This window comes from Ranitomeya variabilis, chromosome 2 (genome assembly GCF_051348905.1).
Source record: "Ranitomeya variabilis isolate aRanVar5 chromosome 2, aRanVar5.hap1, whole genome shotgun sequence".
NCBI lineage: Eukaryota > Metazoa > Chordata > Amphibia > Anura > Dendrobatidae > Ranitomeya > Ranitomeya variabilis.
The window spans coordinates 328,940,023-328,962,030 of NC_135233.1; the positions used below are offsets into that span (position 1 = coordinate 328,940,023).

At 41.7% G+C, this 22,008-nt stretch overlaps 1 protein-coding gene across 4 annotated transcripts in view; it reads left to right on the plus strand.

Moving 5' to 3' along the window:
* Nucleotides 1-22,008, plus strand: part of ARHGEF6 (Rac/Cdc42 guanine nucleotide exchange factor 6) — a 153,030-nt gene that overhangs the window by 65,825 nt on the left and 65,197 nt on the right. For all 4 annotated transcript variants that reach the window (XM_077285275.1, XM_077285277.1, XM_077285279.1 and 1 more), the window contains exons 5-10: nt 3,870-4,071; nt 6,676-6,746; nt 8,095-8,189; nt 11,482-11,577; nt 14,337-14,459; nt 17,181-17,319. In XM_077285275.1, the coding sequence (XP_077141390.1) occupies nt 3,870-4,071; nt 6,676-6,746; nt 8,095-8,189; nt 11,482-11,577; nt 14,337-14,459; nt 17,181-17,319 (726 nt within the window). The remainder of the gene's footprint in view (nt 1-3,869; nt 4,072-6,675; nt 6,747-8,094; nt 8,190-11,481; nt 11,578-14,336; nt 14,460-17,180; nt 17,320-22,008) is intronic.

Genomic DNA, 22,008 nt, shown 5'->3' on the forward strand with positions numbered 1-22,008 from the left:
CTGACCTGCTGGATGCAGCCCCGCATTCTGCTGCCTGGCAGACTAACTGGGTAGAATTTCTTGTGGTATACCTACCAGTATACCTGCCCGATGTATCATCAATTAAAATACCACAGACGGTCGGATAGCAAATCTGGTTCATTCCGTCTTGTGGCTTCGGGTTCAGCGCTCTACCCTTCCTTAGCTGCCACATGGGTTGCTTGACCATTAGTCTCCTGTCAGAGACCTTAACTACTTCGATTCACACAAGTAACCTTTCCCCGAAGACAGTACAGCTGGCCAATCAAATCTTCTGAGCGGGAGATTAACAAGGGATCGTATCTTTTTCTACAGACCTAACCAGCAGTGGAAGCCTTGTCCAGGACAGTCTAGATCTAAGGGATCTTGGTTCCAAAAAGGGGGGAATGAAATGTAAGACCATTCCTGGACCTCAAACTTCTAACAACCTTTGACAAGGTCCTCCTTTTTTCCCATGGAGTTCCTCCGCTCAGCCATTACATCAACAGAAAAAGGTGGAGTTTCTGGCATCCATCGACATTTGGGTTTCTTACCCTCACATTCCTATTTTTCCCCTCTACAATAATCCCTTCGCCTTTCCATTCGCGAACAGCATTTTCAAGTCACGACCTTGCCCTTCGGACTGGCTACCGCACCAGAGTGGTCGCAAGAGTCATGGCGGTTGTCATGTGCCTCTTGCACCCTAGAAGCATGGTCGTCCTGCCTTATTTGGTTGACTTTCTAGCCGCTCTTCCAGGACTACGCTGAGTTGTCTATATCACTTGCGATACCCTCTCTCTTGGGTTAGCAGCTAAACTTAGACAAGTTTTCCTCATTCCCAGCCCAGCAGATCCTTTTGAGGATGATCCTGCACAAGAAGGATGGTAATTCTCGAGTTGAGGTCCTGGCCCTTCAACAGGGAGCTCGTACACTTGATCACTCATTCCCTCGGTTCATTCGATTCGCTAGGAGGGTTCTGAGGAAAAATGGTGACGACAATGGAAGCAGTTTCTTTCGCTCCGCTCGTTTTCAGCAAGTCAATCAGGCTTTCAAAGGGTAGTCTCTGAGCTCCTTCCTCATCCAGAGCCTTCTCCTGGTCCAATGGTTATTAGGGAATACCAATGCCAGTCTTCTTCTTCTGATCATTGCTCTGAGGATCCGAACTGTACGGCTAATACTACAGCAGGTCCACTGCCTTCAGGTGGGTCAACCATCCGTCTTCAATTGGATAATGCCACGGCTGTGCCATACGTCAATCATCTAGCAGGTACCCACAGTAAGCGCCATGGCCGAGGTACCTCGCACTCTCTGATGGGCTGATTTCTATCATTCGGTGATCTCGGCAGTACATATCCCTGGAGTAGAACACTGGGTGGCAGACATATTCAGCCGTCAGGGTTTCTCCTCAAGTGAGTGGGAACTTCACTCGGAAGTCTTCCATCAGATCTTCCTTCACTGGAGTACTCCAGATGTAGGTCAGATGGCGTCCAAACTGAACACCAATGTACTCCAGTTCATGGTTCGGCCTTGAGATCCAAGACCATCGCAGTGCATGCTCTGTTCTTCCATGGTACCATTTTCCATAACCCTCTCCCACTACTTCCGAGATCTTTTTGGAAGCAGGAAGGGCCCCAGTGATCCTGGGAGACCCGCACTGACCATGTCAGGTTTTCTCGCTTGCGGTACTAGTATTTTTCCGTCTTATTGCGACAAAACTGCAAATATGGCTTTTTCGCAGGGGGTCTTCACCTGTAGTTCTTCCCTACCGCGTACCGTTAGATCTGTGGGACCTTAATGGTCCTGGGGATCTTACAGTAGACTCCTTTTTTGATCCAGACAGACTTTACTATCAGGGAAGGTCGCCCCCCTTTTTTCTCTGCGTTCTTGTCATCCTGATGTGTCTTCAGAGCTCGCCGCTCTGTTCTTTCAGACTTTTTTCCGTATTACCATCAAGGCAAGGTTACCATCAAGGCAAGGTTGCCCTCAGGCCATCCCCTTCCCTCGTTACCAAGGTGGTATTGTATTCCCACTGTTGCAGGGGCATCGTCCTTCTCTCATCTCTTTCGGCTCCAGTCCATAAAACGGAATGGGTTCTCCATAATCTGGAAGAAGTGAGTGCTCAGAGTGGGTACGTATCGAGGACGGCATCCTTCCGAAGGTTGGACACTTTACTTGGGCTTCCCGATGGTAAGAAGAAAGCTTCCAGGAGTCCTTCCGTGCTAGATGTCAGCCTATCTCCCTGTCTGAGGGACATCAGACGTCGGCAAGCACGGCCGACAGCTTGCGAATTCCTCCAGTCCGCATGCATTCTTGAAGCACTATAATTCCCACACTTCCGTAGCGGTTACACGGCCTGATCTGATGTTGTCCCCACCCAGGGACTGCTTTGGGACGTCCCATGGTCTGTGTCCCCCAGTGAGGCGAAGGAGAAATAGGGATTTTTGTGTACTCACCGTAAAATCCTTTTCTCTGAGCCATTCATTGGGGGACACAGCTCCCTCTCTATTATTAGCTTGTGCTTGTTTTTATAATTTGACATGTTATACTCTCATATATAATGTGACATGCTATACTCTCATATGTTGTTATTGATATCCTACTGCTTTTGCACCGAACTGGTTAGCTGAGAGCCAGCAGGAGGGTGTATGCTGCAGGGGAGGAGCTAACTTTCTTTGTATCACTCAGTGTCAGCCTCCTGGTGGCAGCAGCATACACCCATGGTCTGTGTCCCCCAATGAATGGCTCGGAGAAAAGGATTTTACGGTGAGTACACAAAAATCCCTATTTTCATGTCTAATGCTGTTTAACTGCTGTCAGGACTCTTAGAGGAAGCATACAAGTCGTGCTTTCAGTGATAAAAAGTTCTCCTTATAAATCCTTACAATTAGGCGGGGGGAAACATCATGTTTTTGTAGCTTTTTTCCCGCATGTATTTGGTGTGGAAAATATACAGCATTTTACAGTTCCAGCAAAGTGATTGAGATTTCTGAAACCTTAAGCATATTTTGCTTACATTTTCCTTGAAGATTTGCAGCATTTTTGCAGTAGATTTCACCCATACTAATGCACTGTGAAAACACGCAACACTACGAAATGGCAAAAACGCAGGAAAAATTTGCATATTTTACGCAACATTTTTCTTGCCAACACATCAGGATTTACAGCAGAATTTTCATAGCCTAAAGCCGCTAATCCCTATTTATGGGTGGGCAGGACTCGCATGCTTTTTACATGACGGGTCGGAAAAGCGGGACTCTCAGGCTTTTTCTTTCCTGGCCACAGTAACAAAAAAATGAAGCTGTTTACTAGTGATGAGCGAATATACTCGTCACCCGAGATTTCTTGAGCATGCTCAGGGGGCCTCCGAGTATTTTTTAGTGCTCGGAGATTTAGTTTTTCTTGCCGCAGCTGAATGATTTACATCTGTTAGCCAGCATAAGTACATGTGGGGGTTGTCTGGTTGCCAGGGAATCCCCACATGTAATCAAGCTGGCTAGTAGCTGTAAATCCTTCAGCTGCGGCAAGAAAAACTAAATCTCCGAGCACTAAAAAATACTCGGAGGACCCCCGAGCGTGCTCGAGAAATCTCGAGTAACGAGTATATTCGCTCATCACTACTGTTTACGTGAAAATACTGACCTAAATCCTGTTAGTCTAATACATTGACAAGCTCACCTATTTGCAAAGGAGACCTGACCGATATACTGTCCGGGTAAGAAAAATAGAAAGGCAGGAGTTGAAGAGGAGCGGATCGGTAGGGCACTGGTCATTAGGGTGATCTGTCATGTATCAAACTGTATTCATTTCTTCTGCCTTTTTTGTAAATTTTGACTATTTATTTCTTGTCTTCTTTTCTTATCTTTTCACATCAGGACATGACAGGAAATGGCAGCGTTCAGTTAATTGTGAAAGCAAAGTTTAATTTCAAGCAGCAGAATGAAGATGAATTGTCCTTTTCTAAAGGTGACACTATCCATGTCACCAAAGTAGTGGATGGAGGCTGGTGGGAAGGAACACTGAATGGCAAAACGGGCTGGTTCCCCAGTAACTATGTCAAAGAATGCAAGCCTAACGGTAAGTATGAAGGTCAGGCTAAGTGAGAAGAAATGCTTCAAGATCACAGGTTATCCATCCTAGCCTTACATTTAAGACAGTCATCTCTCCGACCCCGATAAATATGCATTTTAGGGTTGGCAGTGAGTGAGTACTGCCAGACAACCTGACTCTTCTTTTCTCCTGGGGAAAAACATGATTGGACATGAATCTCAGATGCTTGTGTGACATCATTGCTACTTGGTTTACAGAAATGTATTTCTAATACAGTTAGCTACGGAATGACGGATATGTATACAATGCATACTACTGCCATGTGTAAGTTGTGGGTGTTGTCACACTTTACAACAAAATGTGTGAAAATATGACAAATGCTATATGGTGAGATACATCCCAAACCAAATAATAGCCGACAGGATGCTTCTGGTAGAGTTTTATAGGTCTGAGGTGCCGCTCATTAGAAGCTCAGGTTGGGTGGTGTGTTTTAAAGAGTTAACTTGTTTTTACTGGACATGTCTTTTATCAGCTATCCACATGATAGCTTGTTGATGGAGAAGGTCCATCCACTGGGACGTGGACTGATCAGTAGAACATGGCTCTTTAATGCCCTGTTAGAATGGAGCGACAGTGCACATGCTGGACCTCTGCTCCATTCCTTCAATATGGGGCTGCCTTCGACTTTTTCCAACCTTTCCGCCCTATAGACAGAGAATGCAGCTGCCACTTGATTCTAACTGGGATAAACGTGCCACATCAGGGAGAAAAATTCCCTATTCAGCAAATCGGTGTAGATCCCAGCGCACAGATCCCCACTGATCAGTAAGTTCTCACCTATCCTCTGGATAGGTGATGACTGGTTTTAATTTAATGGCATGGTGGTGACACAACTGGGTCATAGGGCAACATTGGGATGGCATTGGATTGTGCACCCATGTCCCTGGAAACGTTAAAGCATAAAAAAAATCATGTTTCCCACCAGTAGAGATCAAACACAGAGAGACAGAGCAGCCTGGCAGAAGGAGAAAAGTTGGGGAGCCGAGTGGAAAAAGTCGGTAAAGGAACGAGAATGACATCTGTAGTAAACTCTGTGTTTATTAAAATCCAGAAAACAGATGACCTCTTTCAAATGAAAGAGACCAAGGTATCTGATGCCACCGATTAGAGGTAGAAAGCATAAAAGTCAATATTGACCCTTTAACGAGCATGACTTTGGATGTAAAGTTGAGCGGCGTCTGCTCCAAAAGGAAAAGATTTCAATTTGCAGACAGCTGGTTCAAGGTTTGTGACCTTCATCTGTGGAAAGCAGGAAACTGGCTGGCTAGCTGAGAGACCTTCCATGCAGGGTCAAAGATGTAAAGTTACTACTTAAGGAGATCGGCAAACTGGTTTAGGAAGACCTATAGGCTCTGCAATGCTCCCTGGGAAAAATATATGCAAATAGTTTTTTTTTTACAATGGAAGAGGACGGGGTCTCTGGTGACACCGATTAAGGGTAGCAATCTTAGAAGTAAATATTTACCCGTTAATAAATACCCTTTTAGGCTAGGTTCACACTGGGCGTTTTTGCAGCTTTTTTTAATGCGTTTTTTATGCAGAATTTCAGATGCGTTTTACAGTAGCAGAAAGTCTGAGATTTCAGAAATCTCATGCACACAGCTTGTTTTTTTGTCATCAGTATTTTGTGCTTTGCATGGTGTTTTGCACAATAGAGCATGTCATTTCTTTCAGCTTTTTTTCAGCGTTTTTCACCCATTGTAATGAATGGGTGGTGAAAAAAATGCTGAAAAAATGCACCAAAAATGCATGTATCAGGTTTTGCTGCACTTTTTGTGCCAAAACCTGATTCTATAGAATAGGTCTTTTTTTCAACACTAAACTTTATCAGCATGCACAAAAAACAAATCTTGCATGCCAAAACTGCAGCAAAAAAACGCAAGAAAAACCAAGGAAAACATGCTTTTTCTGCAGTTTCTTTCCTGCCAAGAGATCAGGTTTTGCTGCAGGAAAAAAATACTGAAAAAAACGCCTAGTGTGAACTTGCACTTAAAGAGCCTTGTCCTATGACCTAAGATATAAAGCATAACTACCATCTTCTTCTCCAAAAGAAAAAGACTTCCATTTGTACACTACTGTTTCAAGGTTCTTGACTCTCATCAGGGCAAAGTAGGAGACTGATTGACAGTCCTTCATTGGAGGGTCTAAAGGGTAAAGTTTCTGCTTAATCACCCTCTCCCCCTCGCAAATTAGGGTGTACTTCTCTCAATTAAATCTCCTCTTTTTATAAAGGTAGCATTGGGAATGTCTAAAAAAATATATTCCGATGATAGATCCAGGTCTATCTGTATGAGTGGGAGCAAGTTACGGCAATAAGAAATCAGATTCTCCATCGTTGGCATGCAAGGCCACCAACATGCTCTGGCAAGGAAGCTGTCGAAGATGATTAGATCATTCCTTCTCACAATTCCCATAATAACAGTAAATGCTGTGTACAGTAATAAATAACAGTATGTGCACCCAAGAGTCGCCAAAGATAAAAATGCACTTTGATTTGGGATTCAGCCATAAATCGGTCACCGACATCCTTTTTTTAATATATTCATAATATAAATGTATCCTTCCTTCTAGATAAACCACTTTCTCCAAAGGGACTGAAGGGTTGTGACAGCGCTCAGCTAACCAAAAATTACTACTCAGCGGTAAGAATATATTTTCTATGTACATGCATTCTGGCAGGAAATATAATTTGTTTAAATGTATTAATGTGCAGAATATACACTAATATAACAGTAACTTGTGTATGAAACAGTCCCCTAATGTGTTCATGGTATGTACATTACCCCCACTATCAGCCGGTATCCTGCTGATGGACTGTCGGGGGTAACAGTGTGCATGCTTCTAGTCTATGGGTCCTTTGGCTTACATGAAGAATGCCTTCTTGTATTTGATCTTCATTTTGTCAGTAGCTCTGGTCTGTTACAGAATTAAAGGGATGTATTCTAAATCAAACTTTAGGAGCGCACTGCTCCCCACCCCCCAGCTTCTTGATTGCCAAGGCCAGGGCCTTCTTAAGGGGAACCTGACAGCTGATACATGCTTCCCGAACTGCAGGCATCATGTATCAGACATTGGTTGCATGATTTCAGCCACATATGTATGACTCTGAAATAATACTGCGGCATTTCAGTGAAAAACATATTGTAAAAGCCACTGGGGATTGAGCCACACAGGAGACTAGGTGGACAGTCGGGTCACCGGCGGGTTCTCCCCACCCATTTTCTTGTAGAACTGTCACTTAGGGGGAGCAGGAAGGTATGCCTGTTGCTCGAGCAGCATTTATCAGCTATCAGGTTCCCTTTAAAGATTGACCATTTGGGCCTGAGAGCTGGTCAAAGCTGAGATCTTTACCCTACTGCAAGCAGGGGCAGCTTTGCCTCTAAATGTCTCACTTACTGGCCCATAATGTGATGTTTATAACCCATTGCCTAGGGTTACCTCCTGTAGTTCCACCTCGTTTTGCTAGTCGAGTGTGCTGACTTCCTCCTAAATGCTCATGTGAAGAAGATTTATGACCAAATCAAAGTCCAACTTTGATTTGGTCATAAATCATCTTAGAAGATTGTTCTGGAGAAGAGAGATGATGGCCACAGACCCTGATATAAGGGCATGTGATGGTAACTCATTCTGCAGTTTGCTGTGTACTTTGATACATGAAGATTGTAGAAGCCAAACTGTCAAAAGTTTTTAATGAAATCCAGTTGCAGAAAAGCTTTTTTTAGGATGTTCATGAACCCCGCTAATGGAGTTCTTGGTATTCACTACTGTGAGAATACATCTGCCTTTTCCACCTATGCATATAGCCTTTATGTAGAAGGGGACAACGGGATTATTAACAAAATCCAGCTCTAATGAAAACTAAATATATTCAACAAATATTTGGAAAGAAAAAAAAACAAATAAAAATGTCTCTGTATTAGTCAGTCGTCTGGTTCCTCACAGATTTCCTATAACTGCGAAATGAAAATTATTCTCATTTTCCACTTAAAGGTCCTGCAGAATATTCTGGAAACTGAGCGAAGCTACGCAAAAGAGCTTCAGTTACTGCTGGCAACTTACCTCAGGCCTCTTCAGACGTGTGATAAGTAAGTAAAGAGGCTGCACACTTCTGTGGATATATACGCATTGCCTAACTGGTGTCACCCTGGCCATCATTACTATCGGCCGTTACATGCAGAATCTTGCGTATTACATCAGTAATATTGTTTTATTCCCAAGTGTAATTAACATATAAAAATATTCCTAAAGGGGGGCTAAAGGAGCAAAGAAGTAAAACTTAGTACAAGTTTAGTTTTCCATTGTCCTCCGCAGACTTCACGTTGCTGTGAAGAAGGCCCCAGATGATGTTTTTGTGCGCTGCTTAGTGGGTTAAGTAAAACAGTTCTCCTCTGTGGCTGTTGTAGTTCCTTGACATTCTCTACTAGGTGATGAAATTAATTAGAGTTATTAATGGCCAATGCCTTGGTGATATCACTGGCTATTATGGAGGTCCAGCAAGGGCACCTTTTGTAGAATAGTAAGGCTGGTGGTGGCACAGTGGCTTTAGATTGGGGAAACATGACTGCTGTTCTCCAGATGTGGAACATAGGCTCTGTGGTGTATGCTGTATAGTTTCATTTCTTTTGGTTGGAAAGAGGGGGGCACTACCAAAAGTTTACTCAAAGTTATTAATCCATTTTATAGACGGCTAACCCACTCTAGCATTTTTGATAAATTATATACTTCCAACTTTCTGGAAACAGTTTGGAGAAGGCCCTCTTCTGTTCCCCATGACTGTGCCCATGTGAACAAAGCAAAGTCTATAAAGTTGGCGGAGTTTGGTGTGGAAGAACATGACCGGCCACACTGAGCCTGGACCTCAACCCCATCCAACACCTATAATGGAGATTGTGAGCCTCTCCTCCAACATCAGTGTCTGACCTCACAAATGCTCCTCTCAATGATGAGGTGAAAATTCCCACAGACACCTCCAAAATCTTATAGAAAGCCTTCCCAAAGGAGAGGAAACTGAAAAGTGGGGACTGACTCCATATTACTGCCCATGGATGAAGAATAGAAAGCTCCTGTAGGTGTAATGTGCAGGTGTGCCAATACTTTTCTCCATATTGTGTAGCTCTTGCAATGTTTGCAGTTTGATCTTGCATCAGATCCCAAAAATAAAGAAATCATTCTATATTCTATACACAGCATTTACATAATGTGTTTTGGGATGATTAAACACATCCAACATAACTGCAGTTTGGGTCTCATGAAATTGTGGGCATGTAATTCATGCATCGTCAAGTAAATACCCTGCAAAATCTCACCTTGTGGCCATAAACATAACATCATGTCCATCCCCAGAAGGTTGGTAACAGCCCTCGTAAGATTTTCTTGGTGCCAAAGACAAAACAATCAGATCAACAGAAATCATCTACGTTGGGAAATTAATCAGATCAATATTACTATCATCAAAACTACTGTATTAGGAGAATGAAATCATCAGGTTTGGGATCTTTTCGTTCGGTAATTTTGAACTGGAAAAACCAAGCTTTAGAGGAGTTGTCTCTGGGTCCTATCATCAGGAGCGCACTTCTCCTCCGTCCTACTGCTTCCCTGGAGATGGTGCACTCATGATGATTGGCAGTCTGCTCTCACTGCCCGTTCTCCGAGGCTGCAGGCAGATGCAGCTTTGCTTCTGTGTCACTGATGGAGCGATGGCTGGATCCTGCTATATCCCGGCTTCAGAGCTGTGATTGTAGGCTTTATAGCTCCTTGTTTAGGACACTGGCCTCCTCTGATAGAGTGCAGTGGTGGCTGGTAATCTTAGCAACGAGCTGTTAACCATAGAGCTAAAAATCCATCTGTTCTTGTTAATAGAGAAGATTTTTAATAAGATGCAGATTGCAAAGTTACTTGTTTTTACAAGCACTTTACAATTTCACCCACTTAATAAAATGAAACAACCCCTTTAATATACTGTAGTGTATAACCTCTAGAGTATAAACTACATAATGTATGCGACTTGTAGATCGTTTGGTATAGTCTCCCTAGAAGTAAGGTTGACCACTGGATGTCAAAATAGTAAGAGCAATTTCATTTTCATCACATTCAAAATCTGTTTTTTTACTCTGTAAAATTTGGAACTCTGTGTTAGAAAAATTAGTATCTATTACCTGACCCTGAAGCCAATCGTTGGCCCCAGTGAGTAGGTCCCTGGTGGTTGTGGCATCACTGCTTCCAGTCTGGAGGAGGCTGTTAGAGTGGCAGCGGGTGCATGTTGGAGTGTGGGGGGATGTAGGGAGGTGGAGAGGGGTATTACGATCGTTTACTTTTTTTTATTTTCAGCAAGTTAGCACAGAATTTTGAACCTTTTATTTAAATAATGGTGGATACTTATCATCTTGGATAAGGTTAGCATGCATTTACTCAGAATGAATTTTTCCAGAGCTCCGTGCTTACTTACTAATGGTGTAGCTCACATACATGTGCAGTCATCCCAAAAATCAGAAGTAGGCATGGTATAAAGAGGTTGTATGAAAACTTATTTTCAAAGCCCCTGTTATGGATCATTACTAGTGATGAGCGACCGTGCTTGGATAAGGTGTTATATGAGCATGCTCAGGTGCTAACAGAGTGGCTTCGGCGTGCTCGAATACTATGTTCGAGTCCCCGCACCTACATGTCTCGTGGCTGATTGACAGATGCAACACATGCAGGGATTGCCTGTTAGATCTCTGCCACGAGACATGCAGCCGCGGGGACTCAAACATTTTTCGAGCATGCCGAAGACACTGTTAGCACCTGAGCATGCTCAGATAACACCTTATCCAAGCACGATTGCTCATCATTAAGCATCTGAGGAATGTTCCTGTTCTAGACCCCCAGCTATTACTTGGAACAGCTCTTACTCTGGAGAGTTCAGCCCATTGGGACCAATAAGAGCTGTGCCCATTTCTCCATAAGCGACATTGCAGGGAAAATGAAGACTTACTGGCAGGTTTTCCAGTAGGTAACAGATGAACATTTCAACATCCTTGTAAAAAAAAAAAAGAAGAGAGTTGCTAATAAAATTAATTTGTATAACCGTGCACATCTGTGTTGTTTCCCAACATTTCCTTAGAATGATCTGTAGATTTTAATTGAAAATCATCCCTTTCCTATCTGTTGACAACCCTCAAGGCCACGTACACCTTAGACTAATGTAAGATGAATCAAACTATGGTATTTGTTTGCAACCAACTCCTACTCTTACATGAGCTTGGGGAAAGCAGAATCTGTACATTTCGGTGTCGCATCCTTTTGTTCCCATTTACCACACTCTTGATTTAAAAATATATATACGCAGGCTTTGGTTATTTTTTTTTTCATCTATGATCAACTTTTTTTTTGTTGCAGGTTAAGTGCTGGGGATGTTACATCATTGCTAGGAAATTTTGAGGAAATCTGCACGTTTCAGCAAGTGCTATGTCAGACATTAGAAGAGTGCGCAAAGTAAGACTCTGTGACACAAAGTAACTAATGTAATGATCACTGTTTCTCCAATGGCAAAAGTCAAACAATAGTCTGAACATTATAAAGTTAAAGGTTTTTACCTATTCAGTATAACCAAGATAATACAACTGCACTCAAAAATGCTGTAATATGCAAACATTGAATATATGAAATTGGAATTGAGTTACTGCTATGGATAATATATTTAAAATTCAAGTCACTTAGCGCACAAATTGGCCAATTCAAAAGAGCCCATCAGCCATCACAAGGCATACCCCTTTGATGAGACCCTAAGTCTACGTTCCTTTTCTGGGCTGAAAGCCTACAAATCTAAATTGCAGGCAGGATACAGCACTAATTAAAAACAGGCTTGGGTTGATGGGAAGGGCTCAGCGGGAATGCATTCCATCAGCCTAAGGAGGTTTAAATTAGTGCTGAATCATGTCTTTTCTTTAAATTTGTAGGTTTTCAGCTTGGAAGACACACGTAAGCTAAGGGTTCCATCAAAGGGATACACCTTGTTGTGGCCGATGGGCTCTCTGGAATTGGCAAATTTGTGCGCTAAGTACTTTCTTTTTTTAAATAGATTTTCTATAGCAGTAATGCACTTCCAATTTCATATGTTCAGTGTTTGCATATTATAGCATTTCAGAGTGCAGCTGTATTTTCTTGGTTATATTGAATAGCATGCCAGCTTGCATCTGTTCACACTTGTTTAATTCTGTTTTGGAGGTGCTTGTCAGTAATTTTATTCTTAAAGGTTTTCACCTAAATGTTAGAAATGACCTGAGCATATATATTTTATAGTCTTCTATATAAAGTTGCTATGTGCTAGTGATTGGTAGGGTCACCGCAGTAAGACCACACACAATCATACTTTGATGACTTATCCATATTCATCATATGACACCTTTAAAGGGAACCTGTCACCCCCAAAATCGAAGATGAGCTAAGCCCACCAGCATCAGGGGCTTATCTACAGCATTCTGTAATGCTGTAGATAAGCCCCCGATGTATCCTGAAAGATGAGAAAAAGAGGTTATATTATACTCACCCAGGGGTGGTCCCGCTGCGGTCCGGTCCGATGGGCGTCGCGGTCCGGGGCCTCTCATCTTCATAGGATGACGTCCTCTTCTTGTATTCACGCTGTGGCTCTGGCGCAGGCGTACTTTGTGTGCCCTGGTGATGGCAGAGCAAAGTACTACAGTGCGCAGGCGCTGGGCCTCTGTGACCTTTCCCGGCGCCTGCGCACTGCAGTACTTTGCTCTTCCCTCAACAGGGCACACAAAGTACGCCTGCGCCGGAGCCGCAGCGTGAAGACAAGAAGAGGACGTCATCCTATGAAGATAGGAGGCCCCGGACCGCGACGCCCATCGGACCGGACCACAGCGGGACCACCCCTGGGTGAGTATAATCTAACCTCTTTTTCTCATCTTTCAGGATACATCGGGGGCTTATCTACAGCATGCTGTAGATAAGCCCCTGATGCCAGTGGGCTTAGCTAATCTTCGATTTTGGGGGTGACAGGTTCCCTTTAAAGTCTCAATTTTAAGCAATATTGTGCTATGAGAATGTGCACTGTGTATGGGAGACATAGCAGCTAGTCTCCACCTACTTGCTCAGAGAGGACTGAAAAGCTGAAAATAGCATCTACAGAGGGGAAAGCTGGTAAACATGCAGGATACAAATCATATAGTGGGCGGCCAGAAATGGTGTCATTCCTCATGTACATTACACACAATCAACCTGTTAAGATTTAATGCTAATGACTGTGTGATTTTGTGGGTAAAACTGCTATTTATTTGCAAGACCCTGCAGTAATTAGCCATGCAATAGAAACCCTAAGCTCTTGCAGTGGGCTGCCAACTGGCAAGAATTTTATGACTACTCTGAAAACAATGGGCACATTTTTCCCTGTCCATTAAAAAAAAAAAAAAAAAAAAAAAATGTACACATCCATAATTTTTTTGCAGTTGAAGAAGCGTGTAGTGATGATTATTAATGTAATTTATTATTTTACAGTTCATGATCTGATCTGCTAAAGTGTTGATAAATTCTAGGCTGTATACACAACTTAAAATCCTACTATTATATTATTGTTTTTCAAAATGTCTTTAAAAAATTGTTGGCCACCCGTATTGGATTAGCTATCCAGAAAAATACAATATTGAGTTGTGAGTCCAATTTAAAATCTTTACTACCGTAACAGTTCCTAGATCGTTCCACTAGATGTTGCTGTTACATTTTCAGGTGAAATTTAGCAATGGAACTACAAACCAAAGAGCGCAGCAGCAGCACCATGTGTGCAAGCAAACATTGAATTTATTGAATGTAAGCTACACTACTGCTATAGAAAATGCATATAAAATGAAGGTACTTTGCTCACAAGTTGAAAAATTTGAGTGTGCCCACCAGCCACAACAAGGCATCCTTTCTTTGATGGGCCCTATCTATCTATCTATCTATCTATCTATCTATCTATCTATCTATCTATCTATCTATCTATCTATCTATCTATCTATCTATCTCTGTAATATTCCTTTATGGTTTCCACATTTTTTTTCTAAATTAATTTTTGTATCTCTCTATTTATATAGTAAGTATAGCTCCATAGGGATTGACTGTTCACTGTACACAGTGTAAAGTTGTACAATCAATACTTCTTTCTTTGTTACTTCCGTCCATTAAATCATTGACGTGTAGGACATATTCAGGACTTCACCAGCCGAGCTGCTGATATAAATTTTTTTTTTTTACAGATTGCCAGAAAATCACCAAAAAGTCGGAGGATGCTTTCTAACTCTTTTCAATCAGTTTAAGTCTTTATATTTAACGTACTGTGCAAATCATCCGGTAGCTGTAAATGTCCTCACTCAGCAAAGGTAAGACGGTTCCTAGTAATATTTGATTTATAGAAAAATTATATGCATCAGATTATAGAATATATTTCAAAATTTTAGTGATAGAAATTTAGAATGGAATTTCAGACCAATTTCAGACTTTGCTGATGGCCAAGGCTAAAGGAAGGGTTAAAGGGATGTTCCACTCCAATAAGAGGAAAGACCTGTTCATATGAGAGATTATGAATATCTCTCATATGAGAGATTATGAAAAATATCAGTGGGGGTCCTATACCCAGCACCCCCCACCAAGCAGCAGTTTTCAGCGGGTGAGACAGCTGGATATAGAGCTGGATATAAGCAGTTTCAAAGCTGAACAGCACAGCTTCATTAACTGTGTAGTAGCCACTGCTGAGTACTGCAGTTCCCAGTAGTAGCCTTTTTAAGAGTACCTGTCATGGAGGGGAGAGGTGAAAGTGCACACCCCTAGAGAAGACTTTGAAGAAATGTTTAGTTGGTCTGCACTACAGAGATTTCACATACTGTGCTCCAGAAGAAACAAATAAGAATCTTTTTGCAATGGAGAAACATGGCGCAAAATGGAAGCAAGCGGCAGAATCAGGGGAGCTCGGGGATTTTTGCAAGGTATTACTCTCAAATGACAGGTTCTTGTCTTATTCAGAGAATATAAGACTTGATTCACAATTTGCATTTTTCATTTTTTAAGCCACTTTTCTTATTTTGTCTTATGGTATTCGTAAAATTTTTCTTAATACCAAATTTTTCAAAATGGCACGTGGTTAGAGAATTTTGTGCAAAATAAAAAAATGCTCTTTATTTTGGTACAAAAAAAGCGTGTCCTGCTGAAATGTCACAAAATTTGCACCAAAATATCTCACGTACATAAAATTACTTTGGGGTAAGAGAGAGGGGGTCCTAGAGTGCTGTTATGCAAAAATGTTGTGACTTCTAAAAAAGTAGTAATTTTTGATTAGCCATGAACATCTGGAAACCCCAAACCGTGCCCAAAATGAAAAAAAAAACAGGTAGATAAAGTAGAAACTAAAAAAGGCGCTAATGCAGTAATGTATTGGCCCATAGTGTTTTCCTGTTGATGGAAATTCTTACTGCTTCATTAGTGCTCTCTTTTTGTGCCGTGCTTTTCAGTTCATACATCATTTTAAAAGAATTGTTTCAGCAATTTGCTGATATAAGCAGGAAAGTAGGACAAACCAGTTACAATTCTACAATTCTCCAACCCGCTATAAGAGGTAATGTGTAAATGGTGTCATCAGGACGGAGAGCTGTCATCAAATCCTTCCATATTAGCAAACCCCTTATTATAATCAGCAAGATTAGCTCTTCAATTTAATAGACATGTCATTATCTTCAAGTGGTGTTAAAAAATGTGGTATTATCTCCCTGAACAGTATTCTAATAAAAACTGCCATCACAACACCTGATAGACTGGATCAAACCAATTCCAAAAAAAATCAGACCTAATAATTAATTTGAAACCCAAATCTATCTAGGTTTTAGGCTCCAAATGTTCCATGCTATTACCATCAATTTGCCATGAAGAAGAGGGGAAAATATGCCCAAAAATACCAAATAGGGAGTCCGGACCTGCTGATAGTGCCAGGTTATCACTTGTTTTGTATTGTTCAGTCCACAAAAATTGAAAATTGCTAGTTCTTGAAGGGGTTAATAAATCTTCCACAAAGCAATGTAATTGTGTGGTTTGGGTATTTTATGGAGGCACTATGCATTGTTTACCTGTGGACCTCTGGACAAGCTAGACTTAATAAGAGTTCTAGCATGGCAGACAGGCAGTTCAGTAGGCTCGTGTCTGCCATTGGCTACAAGGGTGCTGATGGACATCACAAGTGCCCACTGCCATAGTGTAACACGTTCAAGTCCTGGCCGACAGCGGCTTTTGGGAAGTAAAACTGATGATCAGAGCCAGCTCAGATTGCATTCGTTATTGTCTAATGCTAGCTTTGTAACACAGCCAGCTCCCTTGCTTTATGGAGTAGGCTCAGCTCCTGACCCTGCGTCATACAGTGACAGCCCATGACCATGCACAGTGGACCTCACTAAAGGGTTAATTATAGCAGCATGAAGTTATATCCCGTCGGCTCTGATTTAGTTTTGTGAGCTTAGACCCAGGAGAGAGGTAAGTTTGTGCAGTATAGGATCCCAGCTGTATGAGGTCACCTTATCAGGGCAGGTGGGCTCACTCGAATTGATCAATATGTGCACTAAAAACCTCTCATTTATTGGTAGAGTAAATAAAGCACTTATGCAATTTAAAATAATCCATATAAAGTACAGTGTTGCTGCTTTTTTTTTACTACTGTAATAATAATATACTGAGAATATTAAGAATACATTGTTTAGAATTATTTAGAGATGAGCATAACATATTCATTACTCAGGTCCGGCTTCTGGTCCAATGTTCTGTTGCTGTCAGACTTCTCTTCTGTGGCCGGAATCTTCATACTAAGCTCCATAACGTCATGATGTCTGGAGAGGCCTAGTTGTGAGACGCGCTCAGCATGCCGGCCGCAGGCGTTCCACCGCAACAAAGGGACTGGAGAAGAGGCCGTTACTGGGCATCGCGAATGTTCTGCTCATTAATGTGCTATGAAACTTACTAGTGGATAAATAGATGTTCTTCCATAGCCCTGAATATCTGGAGGGCATTGTCTCTCCTTGAGCCTTTGTTGACTCTCATCTAGTGACTGTATTCTTCTTTATCAGTGATGAACTGGAGAAGTTTATGGAGGGACAAGGAGCCACTAACCCAGGAATTCTGATGCTGACTACAAGTCTCAGCAAACCTTTCATGAGGCTAGAAAAATATGTCACTCTTCTTCAAGAACTGGAAAGGCACATGGAGGTAAATGCTTTGGAAAGTGGTTATTGGTGTCGCAGCATCTGTTGGTATGAACTATGACCAGATTGTCACTGGTTGGATGCCATCATCCTATTTATGTCTTTACATCATGAGTCTAAACCTGTGACTTGCAGATCTGTATTTCCTTATGAAACTTCATTGATGGAAAAGGGATAGATTCTCATTGGATCAATAAAATGAAGGCGAGCATATCTTCAAGACCCTTTGTGTGGTATTGTAATAGTATGCGTACTTGCCAGCTTTTCAAAATTTTGCTCCAAGACCATCATAACTTTTTAAAGAATAAGCGTGCCCCTTTTGTGGGCCGTTCCCCATTCACATCCCTAAATAGGCTTTTTTTTTTGTAGACCCTCTCCATGTTAGTTGTTTCATTCTCACCCCCTGTATATGCTCCCAGGCTCCATGGTCTGATGACCCAGAATCTTGATGTCATGTATAGAAAACATTCAGGCAGTGCTAATTTCCTACAAGCAATAATCCCTCTGCGCAAAAAACTTAATAGAGTGTCAAAAGAAGTGTATTTCCAATATACAGCTCTGGCAAAAATTAAGAGGCCACCACATCAAAACCCTGTCATGGGCAGCCCAATCTCCAGACCTGAACCCCAATGAAAACCTCTGGAATGGAATCAAGAGGATGATGGATAGTCACAAGCCATCAAACAAAGAAGAACTGCTTACATTTTTGCGCCAGAAGCAGTGTGGAAGACTGGTGGAAAGCATGCCAAGACGCATGAAAGCTGTGATTAAAAATCATGGTTATTCCACAAAATATTGATTTCTGAACTTAGTATTGTTGTTTCTAAATGATTATGAACTTGTTTTTTTTTGTTTGTTTGTTTTTTGCATTATTTGTGGGCTGAACGCACTGTTTTTTTTTTTTTTCATTTTGACCATTTCTCATTTTCATAACACCAAAAAATAATAATAAAGCCACAAGGTAAAATGAATTTGGAGACATGTTGTCAGTAGTTTATGGAATAAAAAGAACAATTTACATTTTACTCAAAAATATACCTATAAAGAGAAAAATCAGACAAACTAAATTTGCATTGGTCTCTTAATTTTTGCCAGAGCTGTATATAAGGTTCTCCTGAAATATTACAATTTGTATTCATATGTTCCATCACACTCTTGTTTTTACTAGAGATAAATATTTATATTATGTGTAGTGGGGAAAATAAGTATTTGATACACTGTTGATTTTGCAAAAAAAAATAAAAATCCTGAAAAACACATTGTATGATTTGCACATAATTAATTTGCATTTTGTTGCATGAAATAAGCATTTGATTAAAAAAAAAAAAACTAACTTAATATTTGGTTAAAAAAAAAGTCAGACTTTTCCTGTAGCTCTTGATTGACTAAGTTTGCACACATTTCAGCAAGGATTTTGGCCCACTCCTCCATACATATCTTCTCCAGATCTTTCAGGTTTCAGGACTATCACTGGGCAACATTGAGTTTCAGCTCCCTCCAAAGATTTTCTACTGGGTTCAATTCTGGAGACTGGCTAGCCACTTCAGGACATGGAAATACTTAGTTGTTCTGGCTATGTGTTTCCAGTCATTGTCATGCTGGAAGACCCAGCAGTCTCATCTGACCACACGACCTTTTCCCATGCCTTCTCTGGATCATCCAGATGGCATAGTGTGTTATTATTATTATTATTATTATTATTATTATTATAACAGTAATGTTTGAGACTGTGGTCCCAGCAATCTTCAGATCATTGACCAGGTCCTCCCGTGTAGTTCTGGGCTGATTCCTGACCTTTCTCAGAATCATCCTTACTCCACAAAGCGAGATCTTGCATGGAGCCTCTGACTGAGGACGATTAACAATCATCATGTGTTTCTTTCATTTTCTAATAATTGCGCCAAGAGTTGTTGCCTTCTCACCAAGCTATTTGGCTATTGTCCAGTATCCCAGCCTTGTGCAGGTCTACAGTTTTCTCCTTGGTGTCCTTAGACAGCTCTTTGGTCTTGGCCATGGTGGAGTGTTTGGAGTGTGATTGAGTGTATGGACAGGTGTCTTTAACACAGGTAACGAGTTCAAACAGATGCAATTAATACAGGTAATGAGTGCAGAGTAGGAGGCCTCTTAAAGAAAACCAGTGAGAGCCAGAATTCTTGCTGGTTGGTAGGTGATCAAATACTTATTTCATGCAATAAAATGGAATCTAACTATTTAAAAATTATACAGTGTGATTTTCTGGTTTTAATTTTTAGATTCTCTCACAGTGGAAGTGTACCTACGATAAAAATTACAGACCTTTCCATTCTTTGTAGGTGGGAAAACTTGCAAAATTGGCAGTGTGTTAAATACTTATTTTCTCCACTGTATATAAAAATATTGTAAGGAATGAAGCTCGTAAGTAGTCTTGGCGTTCATACAGGCAGGCAATGCAGTCGGGTCCAAAACAGGTGAAGTTTATTTTTTCCATAAACTTTCAGATAAAGTTCAAACAAAACAGCCTTTTCTGGGCACAAAAAGTATAACAGAACCACAAAGGAAAATAAATAATCCATATATATATCATGGGTTTGTCTGTTTAGATGTGTGACCCAGAGTCACTTCTCATGCACAAGCAATGAGTCAGGAAAGTCAAGGAGTCCGAGGTCAAGAGGCAGGAAGGTACATTATAACAGAAGAAAAAGACCAAGGTGTAGTCAAGTCACAGTCCGGTGTCAGAGTTCCAAAGTTAAAGTGCGTTAAGGCAAAAGGGGTAATGCAAACGGGTAGTCAAAAGGAAAATCCAGGGTCTGGCAACAAAAGATCAGAAAGTCTCAGTTCAGTGCACAGAGAAACTTCACCACTGAGCTAAAAACTAAAACTGGCAGAGGTCTCTGACTGACAGCTTAGCAAAATAGCTGGGTAATCACTAAAACAGAGAACACCAGAAGGAAGCAGAGCACCTCCCAGTCTTAGATTCGACGGCTGAGCTGTCTATCAAAATACCAACAGTTCAGCATGCCGCTGCACTAGATTGGACGACTGAGCTGTCACACACCAAACTGACAGCTCAGCACGACCTCGATTCCATAGGGAAACAAAACTGTCACACTCTGAGGACCAATCGTGACAGATGTCAGTCCTTCCTTCAGAGACTGAGCCACATAAACAACATCGGAACAACCAGTCCCACCCAGCTCTTCTATTTATTTCTAAAACCCTTACTCATTAAAAACCATCTCCGCACTGTCCTCTGTGCTGGAGCCTGGTGTCTGGGTTTCACATCACTGAAGTTAGACACCTCAGTGAGAAACACATCCAGGACTTGTCCATCTACAAACTTACAACATATACAGTGGCATGTAAAAGTTTTTGCACCCCTGGTCAAAGTTACTATTATTGTGAACAGTTAAGCAAGTTGAAGATCAAATGATCTCTAAAAGGCCTAAAGTTAAAGATGAAACATTTCCTTTGTATTTTAGACAATATATATATATATATATATACTAGATGGTAGCCCGATTCTAACGCATCGGGTATTCTAGAATATGTATGTAGTTTATTTATGAAGATTTTAGAATAATACATTGAATACACAGGATTCGGCCGGCCGCGACGAATTAGCATAGCGTGGTTCAAATCCTGCGCCAATTTGCGCCGGACTGCGCCTGTCGCTGATTGTTCGCGGCCGGCCATGTAGTATATAACAGCCCACGTAGTAAATAGTACAGCCACGTAGTATATAGCACAGCCCACGGAGTATATAGCACAGCCCACAGAGTATATAGCACAGCCACGTAGTATATAGCACAGTCCAAGGAGTATATAGCACAGCCACGTAGTATATAGCACAGCCCACGGAGTGTATAACAGCCCACATAGCATATAACACAGCCACGTAGTTTATAACAGCCCACGTAGCATATAACACAGCTCACGTAGTATATAACAGCCCACGCACGCAGTATATAACACAGCCCACGTAGTGTATAACACAGGCCACGTAGTGTATAACACAGGCCACGTAGTGTATAACACAGGCCACATAGTATATTGCACAACCCACGTTGTATATAGCACAGCCCACACAGTATATTGCACAGCCCACGTAGTACATTGCACAGCCCACGTAGTATATTGCACAGCCCACGTAGTATATAGCACAGCCCACGTATTATATTGCATAGCCCACGTAGTATATTGCACAGCCCACGTAGTATATTGCACAGCCCACGTTGTATATAGCACAGCCCACACAGTATATTGCACAGCCCACGTAGTACATTGCACAGCCCACGTAGTATATTGCACAGCCCACGTTGTACATTGCATAGCCCACGTATTATATTGCATAGCCCACGTAGTATATTGCACAGCCCACGTAGTATATTGCACAGCCCACGTAGTATATTGCACAGCCCACGTAGTATATTGCACAGCCCACGTAGTATATTGCACAGCCCACGCAGTATATAGCAATGTGGCATTGCATCATATCCCTGTTAAAAAAAAAGAATTAAAATAAAAAATAGTTATATACTCACCCGGCCCCGGATCCAAGCGAAGCGGTTACCGACGCTCCTCGGGCGCTCCGGACCCAAGAGTGCATTGCGGTCTCGCGAAATGATGACGTAGCGGTCTCGCGAGACGGCACATCATCACCTCGCGAGACCGTAATGCATGGAGTGGTCACCGGAGCGTCACGAGGAGCGGGAAA